The sequence below is a fragment of the Nannospalax galili genome, unplaced genomic scaffold (assembly GCF_000622305.1).
Source record: "Nannospalax galili isolate Female #2095 unplaced genomic scaffold, S.galili_v1.0 scaffold449, whole genome shotgun sequence".
Taxonomy (NCBI): Eukaryota; Metazoa; Chordata; class Mammalia; order Rodentia; family Spalacidae; genus Nannospalax; species Nannospalax galili.
This window is the reverse complement of record NW_008360312.1, coordinates 540,874-563,776: the sequence shown is the minus strand read 5'-3', so window position 1 is coordinate 563,776 and position 22,903 is coordinate 540,874. Positions and strand designations below refer to the sequence as shown.

General features: G+C 37.8%; 1 protein-coding gene across 2 annotated transcripts in view; it reads left to right on the top strand.

Moving 5' to 3' along the window:
* Wasl (WASP like actin nucleation promoting factor) overlaps positions 1-22,903 on the top strand; it is a 63,018-nt gene that overhangs the window by 24,474 nt on the left and 15,641 nt on the right. The window contains exons 2-5 of one of the 2 annotated variants that reach the window (XM_008824875.3): positions 11,083-11,217; positions 13,769-13,855; positions 14,217-14,313; positions 18,308-18,331. In XM_008824875.3, the coding sequence (XP_008823097.1) occupies positions 11,083-11,217; positions 13,769-13,855; positions 14,217-14,313; positions 18,308-18,331 (343 nt within the window). The remainder of the gene's footprint in view (positions 1-11,082; positions 11,218-13,768; positions 13,856-14,216; positions 14,314-18,307; positions 18,332-22,903) is intronic. The other variant, XM_029559491.1, reaches the window with a different exon arrangement.

The window sequence follows — 22,903 nt, the reverse complement described above, 5'->3', positions numbered from 1 at the left end:
GGGCTACAGGGAAACCCTGTCTCATCCCAAAACAAAACAACTACAATAGATGAAGTATCAGGAAGATTACTGAAGCACCCATCACCCATCGAGGCATAAGAGTGTACTCTTTTTTTTTTTTTTTTTGGTCTTTTTGAGACAGGGTCTCACTGTAGCCCCAGCTTCCTGGAACTCACTGTGTAGACCAGGCTGGCCTTGAACTCACAGAGATCTGCCTGCCTCTGCCTCCCAAGTGCTGGGATTAAAGGCATGCACTACCATGCCTAGCCTCATTGAACCCACTTTAACTGTTGTATGTCTTATATGATAAACTACATTGTCCTTGTAAACATCTGGACACTAACATCCTTTTTTATTGTATGACACAAATCATCTTATCCTGTTGTGTTTTCTGAATTTATTCTTTTTTGACCATGGTGAGACTTGACTTAGGGTTATTGCTGGCCAGTTGCTTCACTTTCTTTTCATACTGGATACTATTTTGATTCGGTAACATTTTTCAACCCTACTAATTGTCAGAGACTTTCACTTTGCTGTTTTGTAGTTTTGGTGCTGTTCCATAAAGTAATATTGCTAGAGCACACTTGCCTGTGTTTTCTGAAAGTCTGGACGAGGTTTTGTAGTAGCATTGCTGGATTGGGTTCCCAGACACTGTTGATGCTTATGCTTCCTGATGTCAAAACCCTGACTATACCAGTCCTCATAGTTTTTTCTGCCACTTTTTTCCCCAAATGAAATTAGTTTTGTTTCTGAGCATATTTACTTTTATTTGATGACTTTTTTGTCTCATTTCTTACAGTTCCTATCCTCTTAAAGAATGTTTAATATAGCCATTTGTACAGTCTAAAAGGACCTTTTTAACAGACCATTCCACTGGAAAGGTTCAGTGAAAAAGGACCTCTCCCGTCGTTGTCATTGTCGCCCCCCCCCCTTCTTCTTCGACTATGAAGAAGCAATGACCAAGAATATAGAAGAACTCAGAGAGAAGATGGACTGTGATAGCTTTCATTGGGGAATTATCCTCTTGGTCAGTCAGGATAACCCACCATGCAGTTCCCTAATGCAAGTCCCACCCTGCAAATGAGGACAGTCTTGATGGGTGGACATTTTATTTGGGGCAGAGGCTGGGTTTACAGGACAGCAGCTTGCCGTGACACAGCCATGGTTATTTTCGATTGACTGCACTCAGTTACACCATTCAGTTATTCAGGGTTGGCCTGAAATAAACATCTGATTTCTTCTGGAGAACTCTTTCTGGGCCAGACTTGTATTGTGGAAACTCCTTGATAAGTCCTGTGCCCTTTCTGCTCTCTCAATTATGGCTTTTAGTTTACATTCCCCCAACAGAATAAGAAACCCAGTTTTGGGAAGTTGGTTGGAGGTGTTTTCTTCAGTAGTTTCATGGTGCTGAGCAGGGACAACACGCCATTTATTACTTAGGGACTCCATGGTACTCCATATAAAGAAAACCATACTTAGAGGTGGTTTTGGTAGAATACCTGTTTACTTGGTCCAGGAAGCCTAAGGGAACAGGGACTTCCTATAATGGGATTTGATAACTTCATCAAAGCATCTTCTCGAGGTGGAACTGTTAAACCCAGTATGACATCCATCCCAGGCAAGTCTTCAGATGAACAAGGTCAGTCTCAGGAGGCCTGACTAGAAAAGAAAGAGAACCTACAGGGTGTTGTCCTAGTTAGCTTTAATTGTCAACCGGACACAGCCTAGAGTCACCCAAGAGGAAAACCTTGATTTGAGGAATTGCCTAGGTCAGATTGGCAGTGGGCATGCCTATTGGGATTATTTGGCTGTTACTTGATGTAGGAGCATCCAGCTCACTATGGGAGATACCATTCCTAGGCTGGTGGTCTTGGGTTGTATAAGAAAGCTAGCTAAGCATGAGTTGGTGTGCGAGCAAGCATCTTTCATCCTTGATTGCTGCTTTAAGTTCTTGCTTGAGTTCCTGCCCTGACTTCTCTCAGTGATGGACTCTGACCTAGAAGGGAAAGCCGAATAAACCTCCCTTAAGTTGCTTTTGGTCATGGTGTCACAGCAGCAGGAAAGAAACTAGAATAGGTATAGAATATCTTCCCACCTGCTCAATTAGTGTTGGGAACAGGGATTGAGCAGAGAGAAAGAAGTCAGTTCATTCTTCCATACTGATGAGAGCATTTGGACTATCCTGTCTCAGGCCTTCAGATCCCACCAAAGAGCTTCTTGGCCAGGTCCCTGGGCTGCAGGGGATGAGGACCCTTCCACTGAAAGGTCTGTTAAAAGGCTTGGTTTCAGGGTTACAGGAGTTATCTGCCCAAACAGGGAAATCTTTGGATTTTTCCAGTTTACCTGGCCAGAAATTGCTTCCCTCAACCTCAGGGAGTGCCCTGAGCATCCCAAGGCAGAGAGAAAATTCCTAGACAAAGCCAGGTTCCTCATCTCAGGGTGGTGGCAAGTATGCAGAGTAGCAGGTGACCCAAGAGTACAGAGTTGGGAGAAGTGGATAAAAAAAATTGAAGTTACTGTTCTCCTTATAGGCCACCAAATGTAGCAGGAGGGTAGCCTGTATTGGGTTACTTTGCCCATCAGACTAGGGGAGAGAAAGGCAAGTTTAGGGCATACTGCAAGGAAGCAGCAGACAAGGGTGCAGCAGAAGTGCCTGCCTCTTGATTTCCGATGACTGCAGCTGGTTAAAGTATCTGGTTACACAGGCTTGTGTTGCTTATCCTTTTAGTAGGTTAAGTACTACTATTTTGTAGTACTGAGCATCAAATCTATGCTCTATGGCCTCTTGTGTATTAGGCAGAGTGCTTTACCACTAGTCCATTTTCATTTAACTTTTAATCTTTATATAATTGAATACCATGTGCCTGACATCATCATACTGGGTGAATGAATAGAAAGTAAGATAGGACCCTGTCTTTCAGGAAGGCGACAATCTGGTGAGAAAACCTAAAAACAGATTATGTAACACTATGACTGTTGTAAAGAATGTGCTAGGCACTGGGAGCACAGTGGATAAGCATCTCTCCCAGACTAGAAGAGAGAATGGCACTTCACTTTTGGGAGTGCACATCTTGAGACAAAGGATCAGGATCTTAGAAAGGATACTTTCGGGTACAATTTCTTGTTTCTTAAAACGCTGCAAGAATGGATGAACCTGCAGCATACATTTCTTCTTATGATCAAAAACTAATTCATTTCACTCATCATTTTGCTAATACTCTGAACTAATCAGACACATGGAAATTCATTTTAATGTGCTCTACCAGATTGATAGAGGATTTATATGCAACTCAGGTCAGATCAAAATCATTTCAGCTGAGGAAGAGATGGCCTAAGAAGTCGTACTAGGGGTACATCTTTGTAGAAGTCAGAATGTTACTGCCACTGCACAGTAAGAAGTGGGCTGTATGGAGGAGGCACTGTGTCCGTGGTCTTTCCCATAGTTGCAGTAACTGTACCCATCACAGCAAATGCTCTACAGAGATTTAAAGAAAAGCATAGAAAGTCTTTGGGTGGGAATTGCTGAGAAAACAGCTTTAGATTCAGCATTAAGTATTTTCTAACTGAACTGCTAAATATCAAAATACTCTCAAAAAACATAAAGGGAATTTTTCTCTCATTGTGAACCTTCCATTACAACTGCAAGCATTTAAGCAAATGTTATATAATCACATATTAGCAATGTTATTTGAAAGATTCTTGCATGAATAGAGAAGAATCACCCCCTCTACACATCACTTGGCATTTCTTGTCTGCCTTATTTAGTAGTGTTTAGAAATTGCTTGACTGTTGGTTCCTTACGTGGGCGAGGTCACTCTATGTTAAAGTGTTACTCCGTTAAGAATGATTTTGGAAAACTGAACATTGACTTAGCTCTTCATTTTTTTGTGTGTAAAAAAATACTATTTTTTCATTTTATGTGTATGAGTGTATTGCCTACATGTATGTAAGTGCACCTGTGTCATACAGTGCCCACAGAGGTTGTTATCTTTGGCTGCCTTAAGGCCCTGCAGTGACTGAGTGGAACTGTTAATTATTGAGGCATTTATAGAAGATAGTGCTATTATTCATTGTATTGTTTATTGATAGCTCAGAAGTTCGGGAAGGACATTTGAAAAATAATTACTAGCAATGGCACATGTCTAATTTACTTCCTTTTCTTAAAGTCTGTTGTTCTTGTAACTCTGCCTGGCCTCATCCCTCAACTCTGCCTCTCAAGAGCTGGGATTAAAGGTGTGGGCCACCATGCCCAGCTCACAGTGTGCTTTTTGCCCAAGAAGAACTCCAAATCTCAGTTGGTTAGACTATTTCTTTTTACCCAGAAGAGTCCATGGCATTTGGTCATAGTCTGCTCCACCTGGTAGGAGCTGGGCAGCATTCAGCTCCATTTTCTTGGGGCTCATAATTGGTTCTCCCCATATTACATGGTCTAGAAGGTTGTTGTCGGGAGCTGTGCATAAGTAGATAGTGCACCATCAGGTGAGTTAGAGAGGAGCCTTTTGCTGAGGCTGGGGTTGTGGTCACCTCATATGTTTGAAACAACCCCAAGTAAAGAATTGAAATGTAAACTTCATGTGCTTCATAGAAATCCACTTCTGAAACACGTGGCTCAGTTCTGTGACATACAACTTAGTCTTTTTGGATTTTTCCCCCTTGTTATAAAGGCTCTTTATCTCACATGCCAGAAATTACCTGCTTTCTGCCATCACTGTCATCAGTCTCCACTTCGCCCGCCTCCCAGGGTAAGAAACACACCAAATGAGAGATGAGGCTGTAGAGAAATAAAGTTATATTAAGGATATATAGCTCTTAGTTAATCATTTAGATGGAACAGGTTAAAATATGACAAATTAGAAATTGGCTTAAATATATTTTGAATATAAACTTAGTAGCTGATTGGGAAGCTCATGCAAAGCTGCATAATCTGTGACATTTGGAAAGTAAATTGACCCTATCTATAAAATGAAAGTGAACTATGTTCTTGATAAGTTTACAATGAAATTAGGCAATTTGGCTCTAGAATTCTGAAATAACTAAATCCTACCAGCAACCATAGTGCCTACCTTTCTAGTCTATTGTCCCAAACTGTTTCCAGAGCAAGGCTTGGGAGCAACAGCAGTAATTGCATGCCATTTTTCTTTATTTTCCTTGTTATCAGGACTTAAGTCTTAGCTGGTAACGTTAAACCAAGCTAAGGTGGAAACCCTGGGAGTCCATCTTCTTTACCTTCATTTCCTGAAAATCCAAACCCAGACTTGGCAGATTTATGTTGGATTAGCATAATCTAGTGGACTTGGAAAGACAGACAGGGAAAAGGGAGCAGAAGAGGAAAAAGGAGGAAAACATTTTAAACAGGTCCTCTTAAGCTAGGGGAAAGGGGAAGGAAGAGAAGAGTACACCACACCTGTGCCCTTTGACACAGTGTCCTGGGTAAATGGGCCCTGGTGTCTAGTGGGTACAGTGCTCTGTCACCTTTGTCGACAGGTTGACTGCCCTCAAGTAGAAAACTGGAGAATATAGCAAACCTTGCTATTTGTAGTTACAACATCTGTGATTTTGATTTCAAGTCATTCTAAAAATCAGTGCTATGTAGTGATTTGCAGTTTTCTGGGTGTGTGAATTTAAATCATAAGTACCTGCGAGACTGATTAAGGGTTGTAACTTTTGAGTGAGCCTGGGCTACTTAACAAATGCCTTTTAGTGTGAGTGTTGTCTAAAATGGTTTTAAAAATGCTCCTCCCATCAAATCTGTGCTGGTAATCATAATAAAGTCTTAAATTTCTGTGACTTACTGGCAACTTAAAATACATGTCTGTATAACTAAAATAGAGAAAAGGCTAGAACTGTCTATTACAGATGTTAGTTCTTCAGCATAGGCATCCTCCAATGTCTGTTGCCTCTTACTGCAAACCTCCCTTACCACTTTAGGACTTAAAACAATGTCAGTTTATTTCTCCTGGTTTGGTAAATGGGCTCATTCCTGATGGCATCTTAGTCTTTGATCCCAGGTTTTTAGAGCAACCCTACCTTCCCGGAAGGCAGACCATAATGTGCAAGGACTTTCCAAACTTTATTTGCTGATGTACTTTTGTCAAAGCAAGTCACATGGACAGTTCTAGAGACAGTAAGAAAGATATATAGGAATTTGAATGTTGGGGTAGCAAGGGCCATTACAGGAATGATATATCTCAGTGCCACATCCAGTGAAGATATCAAAAGTGTATATTGCTGCTTATATGTATATTTTGTTTCTGTTCTTGACCCCATTTTTAGTCCTGCCATTACCCATATTTTTGCTATTCCCTTATGCATAGTAGGTACTCAACAAACACTTGGTAAATAAATATTCTGGCACAGTAGTTTTTATGTAGCTAATATGCAGTGATTCAGTGATTGAATCATTGTATCTGGTGTAAAAACAGCTGTTTTTATCAGGCTCCATTTTCTTTACTATTGGGATTTTGTTACTTTTTGCCATTCTGCTGCCTCCTCTTCCTTTTCTTCCTTCTCTTCCTCTTCCTCCTTCACTCCAGCTTTGCCTTTTTTGATTACCTATTTCTTCTGGAGATTTCAGTCTTTGCTGTATTCCTTTATTTTATTTTTAATCTCTGCCTTTTTAAAATTTTGTTTCTCTGGTAATTTCTCATATTTTCTGCTGTACAGAGTAAAATTTCTTACACGGTGAGTTACTTCATATGGATATGCCATCGTTGCAGAAGTGCTGTATGTTTGTACGTTAAGTCTGACTGAGAGCAGAGTCCTTTGTAACAAAGTTATGTACAGGAGGAGTTGGAGGAGGTGGCAAATGTTTATTTTCTCAGTTTGAGCCTTGAGCAGTGGCTGGTGTAGTAACTCAAGGACAACAACTCCGTCAAAATGGCCGTGACCTTGAAAGGCACTGAGAGACCTTCATTTAAGACTTGCAGAAAACTTAGGAATACAGTATTTACTAAATGCTTATAATATGTTACCTCGTTTTCCTCTCGTATATTCCTGTTGGTTTTTTCTGAGTTACTTGAATGTAAATTGTAGACATATTCCTTTATAATACTTCAGGGTATATGTTCTAAAATGAGGCTTTTCTCTTACTGTCATAGATAGTGGCAGCATCAAATTCAGAACATGAAGTTTTATTAAATATTTATTTACTTGGGGACAAAGTATAGCTAGAGTGAAAATAGAGGCTTGCCAAACTATTTGAGATGCCTACGGGAATCATTAATGTCTAAGAAGTCAATATAGACAGTTATTTTATTTTGGAATAAGAGCTGTGATATAACAGAGTAACAGATACACAGAAAAGAATTGGAGAAACGAGGGAAAAGTGGACAGTCATTCCTACCTGCAAAATCAGTGCAAGAGGTGAAGTGTTCTACTGAAAAATGGTAGGGAGGGTCACTCAGGATAAACCTTTCTTATTTTTGCTCTTTACAGTGAAAGTTCTGAAGATGAACATGGTGCTACAGTTACTCAGTTCTGAACTGTCTGGAATGCACAAGATAGGATGTTTCTGTTTCTGAAACAGACATCAGTGCAGTACATTTTTCTCCTCCTATTTAACAGATTTTTAACTGTTATTGGGCTATTAAGAAGTGGCTTTCCCTTCCAGAACACTTGTCCTTAGGTTGTTTTTATTAATATCTTCTTGATTGAAAAAGATAAGAATATTGGAGTTGATTAACTGTAATTACTTTAAAGGAATGGAAGGAATGTTTATACAAATTTAAGCCACTGTCAATCTAGAATTTAAGGGATGGCTAGTGGTGTTCTATTTCATTGCCTAGAAATTACATATTAAATATTGTATGTGCAAGTTATTTTGCATATAGTCTAGTTAATCTGAGTTAACTGGGCAAGGCTTTGTAAGATGCTTTAATGTATCATTAAGTTTAGACTTAGAACAAATTTTCAAAATCTGTTACTGAAAATTGCTTGTGCATTGTTGAGTTTTCATTGGTCTTAAAATAAGGTTCAAATGTCAAACCATTTCAGTGTGGAAAATTATAGAATAGTTGAGTGTTCGTTGCATAAGCATTTGTGTTTAAATTTTAAGTTTATGTTAGTGTTCAATGGTGGTAGGATTTTAGTTCTTAATTTTGGTTCCTTTGCATTCGCATATACATCCAGATAGGATGTTTCGCAGTCTTAGTGTTTGATCTTTTGGCCAGGGGATTCCAAAAACGGAGTTTCAGACTGTATGAATAACATTCTTTTTTAGTTTTCTAAAGCTGTTAACTTTTGTTAAGTAGGGAAGTTGTTAGGTCTTTGTCTGTCTTGGTATCTAGATATCTAGTTTTTTTAATTGTTTGGTCTTTTTTTTTTTTCTTAAAGAAATACACCTTGGTAGGAGCATACGCAAATGGCTATGACTTATATGAATTTTCATTAGAATACACATTTCATTAAGTTGCTGATTGGAATTAGATGCAGTGTCTATTTTTGTCTGGAACTCTCATTGAGGAGGATGTGGAATCAGCAGCCTGTGGCGCCAGCTGTGGGTGTGCACTTGCAAATCGGTCTCCAGCAGGCCTGTGTCTGTCCATATGCTCAACATCCTGCTTTGAACCCAGTGTCTAGTGTCCGGTCTCCATGTTCCTATGTTATCTTTATAATTTGTTTTTTGGGGGTTTTGAAAAAATATTTTATTTATTATTTTTAGTTTATGTATATGAGTGGTATGCCTGCATGTAGGTAACTGCACCTGTGTCATGCAGTGCCCATGGAGGACAGAAGAGTCTGTCATATCCCCTGGAACTGGAGTTATGGACAGTTGTTAGCTGCCATGTGGGTGCTGGGATTTGAACCTGGGTCTTCTGCAAGAATAGTCAGTGTTCTTAACCTCTGAGGAGCCATCTCTCCAGCCCCCTATCCTTATAATTTATAACAACTTTTCCTGTAGAAATTTTCCTGCTACTTTTGCCTTGCTATCACAATGTGTGAAGCTCAGATGAGTTCTTTTTGTAAAAATTCAAAATAGAACATTGAGCCCTGTTACCTAGGAAAGTCTTTACGAAGTTTTAATCCCAGGTAGTGTACTGATCTTACATTTCTGAGGGCAATCCCCAACCATAATTAGATAAAACCCAAATACCCCACTTAATATAGTCAACTGTTTACATAATATCCATACTTTATTGAACTAAGTAATACTTAGTTCAGTACCGTCGTCTTCTAAGTCATTAATCTTCTTAGTCATCTACTAAGTCATTAATACTTAATCACCTTCTATTTTCGATTATTTAAATTACATCTTTTAAAGTCCATGATTCTTGACAGTAGAAGGGGACTGATTGGGAAGAGGAAGGAGATGTAGGAAGAACAAGATAGGGTTATAGGAGGTGACTATGATCAAATACATTATGTACATGTATTAAGATGTTGTAATGAGGGGCCAGAGAGATGGCACAGTGGGTAAGAACACTGACTGTTCTTGCAGAAGACCCAGGTTTGAATCCCAGCATCCAAATGGCAGCTAACTCCAGTTCCAGGGGATCTGACAGTCTCTTCTGTCCTCTGCCGGCATTGCACAACATAGGTGCACTTACCTACATGCAGGCAATGCGTGCATACACATTAAATAAAAATAATAAAATATTTTTTAAATGTTGTACTGAAACCTAGAAACTCATTATTATGTATAATAAACTTAAAAAATTCATATGAAATGCTTACTCTTACATTTACATATAAAAATAATTGTTATAAAAATAATTGGTTTCTAAATTATTATTATTATTTTGGTTTAGAAATGAGATTAGTGGACCAGAAACTAATTATTTTCGGAAGATTTGTAAGTACTGTACCAGTATATGTGATTGCCACTTTAACAGGTTAAATAGTTGCCTTCAAGATTATAATATAAAGAAAGCTTAATGCAGAATAAATGGGAGTTGGTATTGCTTCATATTCATGAGGAAGGTAGCTGTAGGTGTTCTGGAAAACCTGCAAGCCTGGGGTGCCCATTGCAGGTAGTGAGTTAGCTTCTCTCCTGTGCATCTAAGCGTTTTAGGTCCTGTTTGGAGAAATCAAGACAGTAATCATTCAGGTTGGTTTTTGTTTCTTTAAGTTGTGTGCCCACCTATAGAAATCACTTTAAATCTTTCCCCACAATTTTACCGTCTTTAAAAGATATCATAATCTGTCTTGTTTTTAAAATATTTAGCACCTAGGGGCTGGAGAGATCGCTCAGCGATTAAGATCATTAGCTACTCTTGCAGAGGACCCAGGTTCAAATTCCAGCACCCACATAGAGGCTTACAACCATCCTAACTCCACTTCTAGGGGATCTGACACCCTCATCTGACCTCCGTGGGCATTGCACAACACGGATGCCCATACATACATGCAAGTAATACATTCATACACATAGAATAAAAATGATAAAATATTCAGCACCTAGCTGGGCTTGTTAACACACACCTTTAATCCTAGCACTCAGAAGGCAGATGCAGGCAGACTTATGTGAGAGAGGCCAGCTGGGAGGTCCTTCCTCTCAAACAACACTACCAACAACACAACCAATAGTTATTAATAGTAATCACTAATTTTGCTTTCAGGTTTGATTTAGTTCCCATACTATAGAATGATAATTAAAGTTTGTAGAAGTCAGCTTTCACTGATAGTGTTGCTCTGCTGCTTAAGTATTCACTTCACTGGGACACAGTGTAATGCAGGGAATGAAAATATAGGACCTGGAGTCATACTTTGTCTCTGGGATTTCAGCTTTCTCATTTAGCAGTGTGGTACTGGCCACATTATTGCCTTCAGTGTTTCTTGTGTAAAGTAAGGTTAGAATAGCAGTAACAATTACATAGGGTATTTATGAGTATATATTTCTTGATGCTTTTTAAGGATCAATACATATTAGTTTTCAATAATTATTCTGGGCATTATATTAATTTGTTGCATCAAAACTAAGTGACAACATAACGCATGTTTATTGGGTCCTGTTTCTGGAGCTAGCAGTACAGGAGCAGCTTAGCTGGGTGGTCCTGGTTTGAGGGTGCAGTAAGGTGCCAGCAGGGGCTATGGTAATCTGAGTATTGTTTTGAAGCTAAGGGCTGTTCACTTGGTGTTTTGCAGACTATGTCGTCAGCAGTGGTACAGTTATATGCAGCAGATCGGAACTGCATGTGGTCAAAGAAGTGCAGTGGTGTTGCTTGTCTTGTTAAGGACAATCCACAGAGGTCTTATTTTTTAAGAATATTTGACATTAAGGTAAGTTCTGTTTTACTTTCATTTTAACCTGTAGGTGGTTAGGCTTTCTGCCTCAAATATAATTTAGTCTGGATGTGTTTGATTGTTTTGTGTATATTTAGAAGAATGAAGCTTGGTTGTATTGGTCAGTGTTCTCTAAAGAAATAGAACTGATAAAGTGAATATATATTAAGGGAACTTAACTATTGATTTACACAATATGGTCTGGATAATCCAGCAATGGCTGTCTCACACTGGAGAGGATGAAGATCCAGTAGTTGCTCGGTCCACAGGACTGGATGTCTCAGCAGTCCCAGTCTAGCACTGAGGGCTCGGAGGATTCCTGCAGAGCCGCTGGTCTTTGGTCTGTTGGAAGTCGGAAGAAGCTGGTTCAAATATCGGTGGAGGAATGCTGTTGCAGCAGTATAGATGAACTTGCCGATGAGAGTGAAGGCAAGCAGACATAATGCAAAGCATCCTTCCGTGTCTTTTTATCTGGCTGCCACCAGAAGGTGCTGCTCACTTCAAAAATGTATCAAGAAAGTCCCTCACAGGAGTGCCCAGCAGCTTTTGTTTTAGTTGATTCTAGATCCAGTCAAATTGACAACCAGGAAATATGGACATTGGGACCAAATAGAAACATGTTACTAAGCCCAAATAAGAATTCTGTAGCCCGCTCTTTCTTACAGCTTTGCTGTTTGTCCTTTCAGTTGTCTGCTCTCAGGCACAGTCCTAAAACAGAAAACGAATAAATGCCTGAAATGTGCAGTTTCTAAGTTCTAGAGAACTTTTATTACAGACTATTACTGTAGTTATTCTGTTGTATTACTATTCTTATTATACTTTATATAAAACTTCATCTTAAATATGCTTGTGCAGTTTTGACCTGGGGTTTCAGGCATCAGTGGCATGTCTTGGACTATATTCCCTGACAGGTGAACTAGTCCAGTATTTAATCTTTTTGCTGCCACCATACATTAAACGTGGTGCTTTTAGGTTATTTTCTTTTGTCTTGAATTTTCCTCACAGTCCCTTTTCTTCATTTTTAACATTATGTTAGTATATTTAGTCCTTTAGGGAAACAACAAGTAATACTTTAGCTTTATATATACTGTTACTTTTTTAGTCCAGGTTTAAAACATTACACAATATCTATAAAAGTGTATTTACTACCCATTTTTCCTTGTGCTGCCTCATCATAAATGTATTTATATTTGTGTAGATTTATGCATGTTTCTCACTCAGTTATAAATCCACATTGTCATAAGTTGGATGCCTTTTTGTAAGGTTTTTCATCTCTTGTAGTTGCCATAAAAATGATTATCATTTTGCTAAATTGAACTCTCAAATATGTCTTTTAAATCTCTGTAGGTAAAGCCTCCATAGTTCATATTTAAAAGTGGTAATAAGTATAATAGGGCAAAAAAAAAAAGATCAAATGAGCCTGGTCCCTGTTGCTGTCAGATGGCTTCTGGACCTCGACTTCTTGTAAAATGCAAAAACCACCTGGGCCCTGTTACAAAGCATTACATTGAATTTGATATTTAAGTAACTGTACTTTTAAAATTAATGCTTCTTAAAATCTCCTATGAACCCAAACACACAGCTGAGAGATGTGAATTGCTCCTATTATTCACACTGGCTTACAATAAAGGTGATTTGGGGATCTGGAGAATATGCCCGTAGTATGAAAGAAGCCCTATACGTGGCTTTATACATCTCTTATCACCAGTAAGAAGCACTGTTCTGAAACTGAATACCACTTCACTAAGAAAAAAGAAATTCCACTATAGTGATCATTATGTAGGTATAGTGGACTTTTCATATTAAGTTTGGGACGTAGGGAAAATTTTGGATTTCAGAATAGGACAATGATTACATTTCTCTAATCACTTAATTCTAATTAAACATAGCTATTGCTGATCACACATAGTTAGCCAGCTTTGGTATTAAGATTAAATGTATTTCTTATACTGTGGCTGTAGAAGTGGCAATCTTATGTCGCTCTCTCATCTTGCTTGCACTCATTGTGTTTTCATCACCAGTCTCTGTAGCATGATTGATACTACTTATACCATTGTTTCATTAGACTGTTCTGTAGAAGTCTGGAATCCAGAGAATATGTTTGATTATTCTGCATCTGTAAAATAGATGGAAAGATCACCAACTGTTACTGTAGTGCTTGAAAGTAAACAGCCTAAATATTGCTGATGGAACTGTGTACTTGGCAGTCAGTGCATATCTTACTTGACCTGTGTAACACTGGTACTAATAGATCTCATTATGTATATGACAAAGTAACTGTATTTGGAAATGCTTGCCCTACTAAATTAAAGTCACTTTACATATTGGTTTTTAGAAAGAAACATCATCCAATTTTTATTGTATTGTTAAACCCTAAATTCCTTTTCAAGTTACGTGATATTATATGTTGTGTATATATGTACACATACATATGGAATAAATATCATAAAAGCTTTTGTTTATTGAATCAGTTCCTTTAATGAGTCATTGGCTTTTAGTCCTAAAGATGTCTTTACTAGATTTTATTTTAACTTTTCCTTTTTTCTAGGATGGGAAATTATTGTGGGAACAAGAGCTGTACAACAACTTTGTATATAATAGTCCTAGAGGATATTTTCATACGTTTGCTGGAGATGTAAGTCCTATTTTTCTTTTTGTCTTGATTAATTTTTCTGTTGCTTGCCTTTTAATCTACATTATTTGTAAATCTATTGAAAGATGAAACGATTTAACATTTGATTTTTTTTTTCTTTTTTTTGCTAAAGATATTCAGTCGATTGAGTTCCTGTACTATAAGGAAACTTGCCTGTAGTCCTTTACCTTCTCCATGTTTTTCGCCTTCTTCAAGTTACTCAGTTCATAAAATTAGTTTTATCTGTCAGGGAAAAAACTTCTTTCCTTTAGAAAGTGTGCTTCTGTGGATCACCATCATTTTAGTTATATAAAGCTAAATTCATACACTTAGTTGTTTGCTCTTTTTCATGAAAATACTTCAGACTTGTCAAGTTGCTCTTAATTTTGCCAATGAAGAAGAAGCAAAAAAGTTCCGTAAAGCAGTCACAGACCTGTTGAGCCGGCGACAACGGAAATCTGGTATGCGCCCCCCACTCCTTTTTCCTTTTCCTTGCTGTACATAAAATAAGCCAGCAAACTATGGCTTATCAATAAATATGATTCACTGGCTATTCCTGTATAGAATTTATAGAACTCTAGCTCCATTCATTGATTTACATACAGTCTATGGCTACGTTTTACCACAGCACAATTTTGAGTGAGTCAATATAGTCCTCAGAGCCTAAAATACTTTTACTGTCTAGCTCTCTCCATACAAAAGTTCCGTGATATCTACCTCAAAAGAAATAATATTTTTATTCCGGTAACCTTTTTGTGTTGATAAAATTCCATGTTCACTGACTTAAATTTTCATTATTAATGGAATTATTTTAGCAAGTACTTTGTGTTTTATAAACAAACACTTTAGATAAGTTTAAAAACAAATCACCAGAATTTACAAACTAGATCTGCTATTTCCCTGTCTTTTTTGTGTTTTAATATTGTATACTGGACAATCATAAGAAACTCAATTTAATCCTTAAGACAACTCTCCCATATATATACCAATTAGAAAGTGATACAGGATCATGTAGAATTTTAAATTATTTGGCACAGAATTGTTGTTTAACAACTGTTCTGACCTTGCTGGGGTGAAGTAAAGAGTGGTTAGGAAAGGTGAATCTCTCCAAACCATCTTTTTAAGCATATGAGTCTTTGGAAGAGTGGACACTGGCGAACCGATCCCCTATGCTAGCCACATCCTTATACCCTCTGAACCACTTTCTGTGCTTCTAGGGGTACCTGTTACCCAGTTTGAAGATCAGTGTATTTCATGAATAAGAGGAATAAAGCAAAGGAGGGCACTAGACCTGGAAACAGCAGTGACAAAGCAGACATTTCCATTTCATGCATCTTTATTGTTCTTTAGTGAGTTCCAAGAAGGAAGTGAGGTAAAAACATGAAATAGGGGCCAGATGAGTGAGATGGCAAGTAAGGCACTCACTGCTGTACCTCAAGCTTGACAACCTCAGTTTGTTCCCTGGGATCCACGTAGTGTAAGAAGAACTGACCCCCACAAGTTGCCCTTTAACTTTCACACATGTGCTGTCACACACACACACACACACACACACACACACACACACACGTGCGCACGTGCAAAGAGAGAGATAGAGAAATAATTAAATGTAGGGAAGAAAAAAACATGGAAATAAAGTGAACCAAGCTGTTGCCTAACTATTGCTACCTTATGTCTTAGGTTTGTGAGTCAATAGAATGTTTAGGACTCTTTACTTTTTGTAGAATTGAAAGTAATTTACCATTTGACTCCACACTCAGAAAGTATTTCATGCTATGATATTGAAACCTGTTGAAACCTTAACTTTAGGGATCATTATGGCTCTGTGCCTTCATTCTGTTTATTTCTGTGTATGTGGTGTAGTGTATATGTATCTGCATGTATGTGGGTGCATGTGTACATGTATGCCTATCTGTGTGACAGCCCAAAAATGATGTCATGTATCTTTAGGTTTCTTAATCACCCTTTATGTTATTTATTGAGGCAGCGTCTCTGGCTGAATCAGGAGCTGGTTGATTGTGGCTGATCTACCTAGCCAGCTTACTCTGGGATCCCCTGTCTCTGCCTCAGGAGTGCTGGAGTTACAGGCTGAGAGCCATACCTGCAGGCTTTATGTGAATTCTTGGGGTCCAAACTCCAGTCCTTGTGCCTATGGGGCAAGCACTTGTTAAAAATAATTGATCTGGAAACTGAAAAGCACATTGAAGGTATTTTTTCCTGGCATAGGAACTCTGTTACATGTAATTCCTACCTAGACTTTAAGGTAAAGTGTTTCAGTAACACACAGTTACTGTTGAGTAGTTCTTCATAAACATACCTCATTGTTACCTTTCCTTAACTTTGGAGCAAGGTTCCAACAATAGATGAATGTTTTCTTTTCCTCACCATGAGCCTTTCTGGAACCATCTATCAAGTGTTCTTTAAGGTTTTTGTTTCTTCTATAGTCTAACTGGTTCCAGTTTCTTGAAATACTCCTGCAATACTGTTTATAGACTTAATCATTCTGAATACTGTACTTGCAGTTCACTAGATTATATCTTTTTCAAAATGTGTTAGGATTTGAACACAATACATGTAATCCAAGTAGTACTATGATATCAAAACATCCCTAAACTTGATACACACTGTTGTGCAAATATTTCTAGCAGGTATCTCATGTTAGCCTAATATTCTGTTTTGTTCAACCAGGTGTCTCCTCTTTTTCCACTTAAATGGTTCTCAACCAAGGATATGATCATGTCTTGAGCGATTGCTCCTTAGAACTGACACTCTGAACCTTTTCTTTATCTTAGTATACTTTCTCATTTGATTCATCCAATACTTTGAGAAATGCAGAGATAATATCACCATGGGAACTAGAGTTATTTATATTTCTTTTATAATTTCAGAACATTTTATATTAGAAAAATATGTAGAAATTACAGTTACTTAAACTTCTTTATTTATTATTTTATTTTATGTGTATGCATGTATTGCCTGCATGTGTATAAGTGTGCCCATGTTATACAATGCCGCAGAGGTCAGAAGAGGGTCTCAGATCCCCTGGAACTGGAGTTACAGATGATTGTTAGCCACCATGTGGGTACTAGTTCTCTGCAAGAGCATTCAGTGCTCTTAACCTCTGAGGCATTTCTCCAGCTCCCCCTCCCAATATATATAAATCATAGTTGCTTAAAATTCTTTAAATTTGCTGGTGTGGGGGCGCACGCCTTTAATCCCAGCATTCAGGAGGCAGAGGCAGTGGATCTCTGTGAGTTTCAGGCCAGCTGGGGCTACAGGGAGACCTTGTCTCAAAAAGACCAAAAAATAAAAATAAACTCATCTATTAAAATTCTTTAAATTCAACCAGGCATGGTAGTACACCAGCACTTTAGGAAGCGGGTGCAAAATTGTTCATCAATTCACGGCCAGCCTGATCTACATAGCAAGCTGTAGACCAGCCAATACTATATAGCAAGGCCCTGTCTCAAACAAACAAGCAAAAATTTCTTCAAGCTTTTTTAACTTAGTTAAAAGACAAAATAATATCTTCTGGACAAAACTGATATGCAAGATTATACAAATACAAAGAGCTGCTATAAATTCAGATTTTCCTCCTATGATTAGTCTGTAGCTTCTCAGTATTTTTCTAGACTGGTCCAGATCTCAGAGTCCTCTGAGTGTTCTCATACTTTTGTTCTTTAATCCAGTATCAAGGTTTTAAAAACATCCATATCCTAATGACTCTGAAGTTTTATTTCCAGTACTGACCTCTCCTGACCTTTAGACTGTCTTATTAGCATGTCTGAGCAGAATACATAAGTAATGTCCCTTATCCCAGCCCCAGCCCCACTTGGACTTGTCCCTACTCCTCTGGACCACTAAGTCCCCTAGTCTCCCCATGCTGCTGTCCATCTCTTTCCCTGCAGTCACTGCACACAGTACCCAGACTGTTATCCTAATCCCTGTCACCTGAGAGCTTTCTTCATGTGAAGAGTAAACTCTCGTCTTCAGCCATCTCCTATGGAACTCATCCTGATGAGTCCCTGACTCTCCTGATTGGCTTCTTACTTTTTACTTTCTTATTTTTATGGCAATTCCTCATGCTGTATTCTTCTTAGGTTTTGGAATAGGTTCTTTATTTTATTTAAATAAATGCTTGATTATCTTTTCTTCAGAAGGAATGCCTTAACCATCCACACATCAGTGTAGGAATATGAGTTTAAATGAAGTAATTTTTTAAAGATTTTAATTTTTCATTATGTGTCTATGTGAGTGTGCGTTTTTGCCTTCAGAGGCCAGAAGAGGGTCTTGGATTCCTTGAGCTAGAGTTTGAAGCAGTTGTGAGCCATCTAACATGGGTGCTGGGAACTGAACTCTGCAAGAGCAGCAGATTGTCCAGTACAGTGATTTTTTTTTTAATGTTGACGATATATTATGTAAGTCTAATTAATATTCTGATTTTTCTTCTAACAGAGAAAAGACGAGACCCTCCAAATGGTAAGTTCTGATGATTGCTAGTTATTGTAGAAACGTATACTGAAGGTTAATACCTAATAATTAGTAGCTATGATCAAATACCATAGTTTAATTTGTTCTTATTTTAAATTAATGATTTACAGGCAAGACTTAGAAAGATATTTTTCATTTGTTTCCTAACATAAAAGAAAATTACAGTGCAAAAGTGACTCATTCTGTGCTCAGAAGTTTAGAAACTGTGCACTATTGTCTTAAGTCTTTCCTAAAGGAGTTGCATTTTTTTTTCACAATGGGTTTATTTGGAGTGGCTTTTGAGGTGGCCCATAGGTCCTGTCCTGAGGGGTCTTCAGCCCTGCTCTGGTTTCCTCTTTCCCCCTTTTGCCCTTTGCTGTGGGTGCCTCCTTCTAGCCAGGCCCTGTGCTCAGGGATGGGATGCAGGCAGTATGGGCCCCTGCTCTGGCTAGTTCATCAGCTCCTTCTTTGTCCTACTTCATCCCTTTCCCTGATTGAAACAGAGCTGCCTGTGAAGGCATTGTTTCCTGGAAAGTGAGGGTTAAGATGCTCTGGATGGGGAGGGTCATTCTTTCTGCCTCTACTGTTTAGAGGAAAGCCTGTGGTGGTACAGGTGAGGCAGGGATAGAAAGTGCAAAAGACGAGGCATTGCATTTTTGACTAGTATTTTACTTTATTTTTAAGTTTTACTTTTTTCTTATTTTAAAATATTTCATTATAATACCAATATTAAATATTAAATACCAATATTCCCCATGTTACATGAAGGCCTTTATAAAATGAACACTTGCTTGTAAATGTGTGATTCAAGCTAATCGTAGCTGCATCCAGCCCTCTTGAGTATGATGAATTCTTTTGTTTTGCTTTGTCTTTGGTTTGTTTTTATGTGAATACCAGAGATATAAAGGGTAAGGTCCTAGATTACAGCAGAGATATCAATCTGACTCTGTAAACCCTTCCTAAAACTCTGCTGAGTTTTATAATTATCTGTGCTTTTCTCTGGACAGAGGCGTCATTGCTTTTATCACATTGAGTGTGACCCTGTGAGATTAAATACCCATTGCTACAAGAACCTTAATTATAAGAGAATGTAGCTACTCCTTTTAAAAGCATCTCAGATTGTCCCTTCAGAACATAGGATGATTATTCAGGGAAATATTTGCATAATATTAAGTTCTTAATAAGATGACTGTTGGTAATTATTGAGGTTTGTAACCTGTAAACAAATAGCTTTCTTATTTTGTCCTTAAATTTCTTTTCCTGTTACAAAACATGAACCAAATATTGATGTATTCAATTTTTTTAATTAATTTTATTATCTTTTAATGACTAGTTGCCTTCAGTATTGTTTACCATGTACCAAAGTGTAATATAGCTTGCCTTTTGCATGGAAATGTTACTAATACTATTTAACTGTGGGGTATAAAAGAGAATCAAGATGGCTTAGCATAATGGTTACCTATTGTAAAGATGTGACAATAATAGGAGAAGCTCCTAGTTAAGTATCATTGCTACCTGCCGGGTACTAGTCAGTGCCTTTCTGAAGTAGCTCCTGTCTTACTCCTGTGTAATGGGTGCAGAAAAGGCATAGGTAAGTGCCCAGATCACAAAACTCAGTGTGCTCCAGATCATAAAAATATTTAGTTTTGGAGCAGGGTTCTGCCTTAAGTGACCTGACTTTGGAGCTGGCCCTTATGCTGTACAATGTTAAAATGGTTTTGAAGGAGAAACCAAGATCTAGAGAGGGTAAATAGCACATCTCAAAATTGGATGCTGGTATGTGGCACAGTAGAAGCAGCTGAGTCATGAGTTATTCACCTATGAACCTTTAATGTAGCATTAAAAGTTTTTCTTGATATGTGAACAGTGTTTTAATGTTTGGAGGCATTTGTTATATTGTGTTTGGTGAGTGTATATTGAGCACTGGGGTGAAGGCCTCCTAGGGGTGGCATCTAATTTTGGAGAAAATAACCTGAAATATTAAAATAATAGATGTGCAAATCAGGTTAAAATTAAGGGTATAGGTAGGTTTTGAAAATATTATTTCAACAACATGTATCTGTGAGCCAGCTATGAATAGATAGAATTTTGTTCTCTACTGAGTTACTCTAATTGAATATTGTTTTTCTCTTGGATTGTTCTCGGTTTTACATCTTTAGTTTTATAGTTCTAACATTGTGGTGCCGTGATCTCGACCTTTTTTCATTACATGAGGAAGAGATTTTTGTTTTATTTTTTGTTTTTGAGACAGGGTCTGTAGTCCCAGCTGGCCTGGACTCATTATTTTTCTAGGCTGGCCTTGATTTCACAGTGATCCCCCTGCCTCTGCCTCCTGAATGCTAGGGCTAAAGGCATGTGCTACCACACCGGGCTCCTGTTTCCTTTTTAATAGTATTGTTAAAGAACAAAATTTATGTTCAGTATTGCCAGTATTTTTACTTTTTAATTTATAATATATAAATGTACTAATATATTACATACATGATAAACGATGAGGTTGTAAGAGAAGTTTTAATACTTTTTTGCTCTTCCAGTCCACCTGGTTTTGCTCTGGGCTATGTGAACAGGAGATTTGATCAGCTATTGCTTTACTGCATTTTGATTGCACCACCACCAGGTGTCAGTAGGCACCTTAGCTATGTTTTCAACTATCTACAGGTGCTGTCTCATGTCCTCAGGTGCAGGTAGTTTTATCAGACATTTTTCTCATTGCTGCTATTATAAAAACACTATGTAGAAGTTAAATATCTTTATAAAATGTAATTTGGTGTCTTCCTCAGTAATTCCCCCATTTCTGTATTGGTTAATCTCAACATTTTACCTTATCTACGTTCCAGTGGTTCTCCTCTTCATGACTGCTTTGACGTCAGAGGCCTCTGGGACATGTTTCTCAGCTGTCTCACCTTTGTGAGAGTTCCCTGCTTTCATTGTAATTAAAGGGAAACTTGAGTCCCTTTAGATAGGCAGTTCAGACTAAAATGGAAAGCACTTTCTACTGTTCATACAAGTATTTAAAACCCTTTTTCTGTGACAGTTGTTTTTAATTAAAAAAAGATAACTTGTATCTTCTTCCTGTCCTCCTAACTCATTTTGCTTCTGTGTTTTGTTTTGTTTTGTTTTAGACAGTGTCTCATGTAGCCCAGGCTGGCCTTAAACTCAGTATGTAGCCACGTCTGGCCTTCCTGGCTTCCTATTCATTCTTGAACCTTCCTCAGAGACACATGAGTTTCCTTTGCCAATAAGATATAAATTAGGCTTCCCAAGAACTTTAAAGAATCCAGTACAACTGAGGTGTTCAACATGACTGAAGACTCATAGTCAAATTGGCATTAAATGATCACTTGCATTAGCTTAGAAGTTTTTACGGTTTTGTTTGGTATTTTACGATTGTCTTGGGGGTTCCCAAGACTATTTTCCATGGTTGGAGATTCGCTAGAGGAACTCACAGGACTCTACGTCTAATTGTACATATTAAAAATATTCATTGCATTGAAAAGCTATCAAACAAAATGAGCATAGAAAGCTCCATGGCATGAATTCTGTAGGCAGCCACAAGTGTCCATGACTTCTCTCTGGAGTCACAGAAGATGGGCTTCATTCCTCCAGTAGTGAATTGTGAAAATATGTACAGTGTTGTCTAAGGGAAAATTTCATTAGAGATTCAGTGCCCAATGTTTTTATATAGCTCATAACCATGACTCCAGACCCCTGCCCACATGAAAAAAAAGCAGGTGTTAAGCATAAGTCTGGGTGTTGGCACAGTGAGCCCACCTTCTCAGGGAATGGTGAGACTCTCTTAAAGTTCACATTCCCAGAAGACAGCTAAGGCCTGCCTTGCAAACAAACCTTACTAGATCCAGTCACAAGCTTGATTCTTAACTATAAGTAGTGATTTTTTTTTTTTTTAACATTTTGAAATTGACTTTAATCATCTCTGAGGAACTTGGTGTGAGAGGAAGTTTTGTCAGAGAATTGTGTATTTAAATGGAATGTTTAAGGAACATGTGTTGGCCTTAAGTTTAATTTATAAGGTATTTTTTAGCTGAATGTGTTGTGTTGAGACTTTCATGCCTTGAATATCAAGAGTATCTTTGTGAATTATAAACAATTTGTATGTTACAAGTTTTGTGCACTTGGGAAGCAGAAGTGAATCTTTGTGTGACTGTGGCCTGGTCTGTGTAACGAGTTCCAGGTCAACTGGGTCTACAGGAAGACCGTGTTAAAAGAAGAAAAAAAAAATTTTTTTTTTTTTTTTGCCAACATTTGAGCCTTGTGTTTTCAATAGCCAGCATGAATATATGTTGATGGGGAAGATATTAATGGGCTTAAATCTGGCAGTTTGGGGGCTAGTAATAATTTTTTATAAGTATTTTTTTACTCATGGACTGATTAGTAAGGCTGAAACAAAAAAAAGACTATATTTCTTTTTTTAAATTAGTTACAGTACTTTTTTATAATTGTTGTTACATGTTGTATATATCATTTTACCAAGAGCAGTGTGTTGGGTAGGAGTCCATTATAGTAAGAAATTTAAGGGATCTGAGCAGTTAATTATAGTTCTATAGACATTGGCTTTTAATG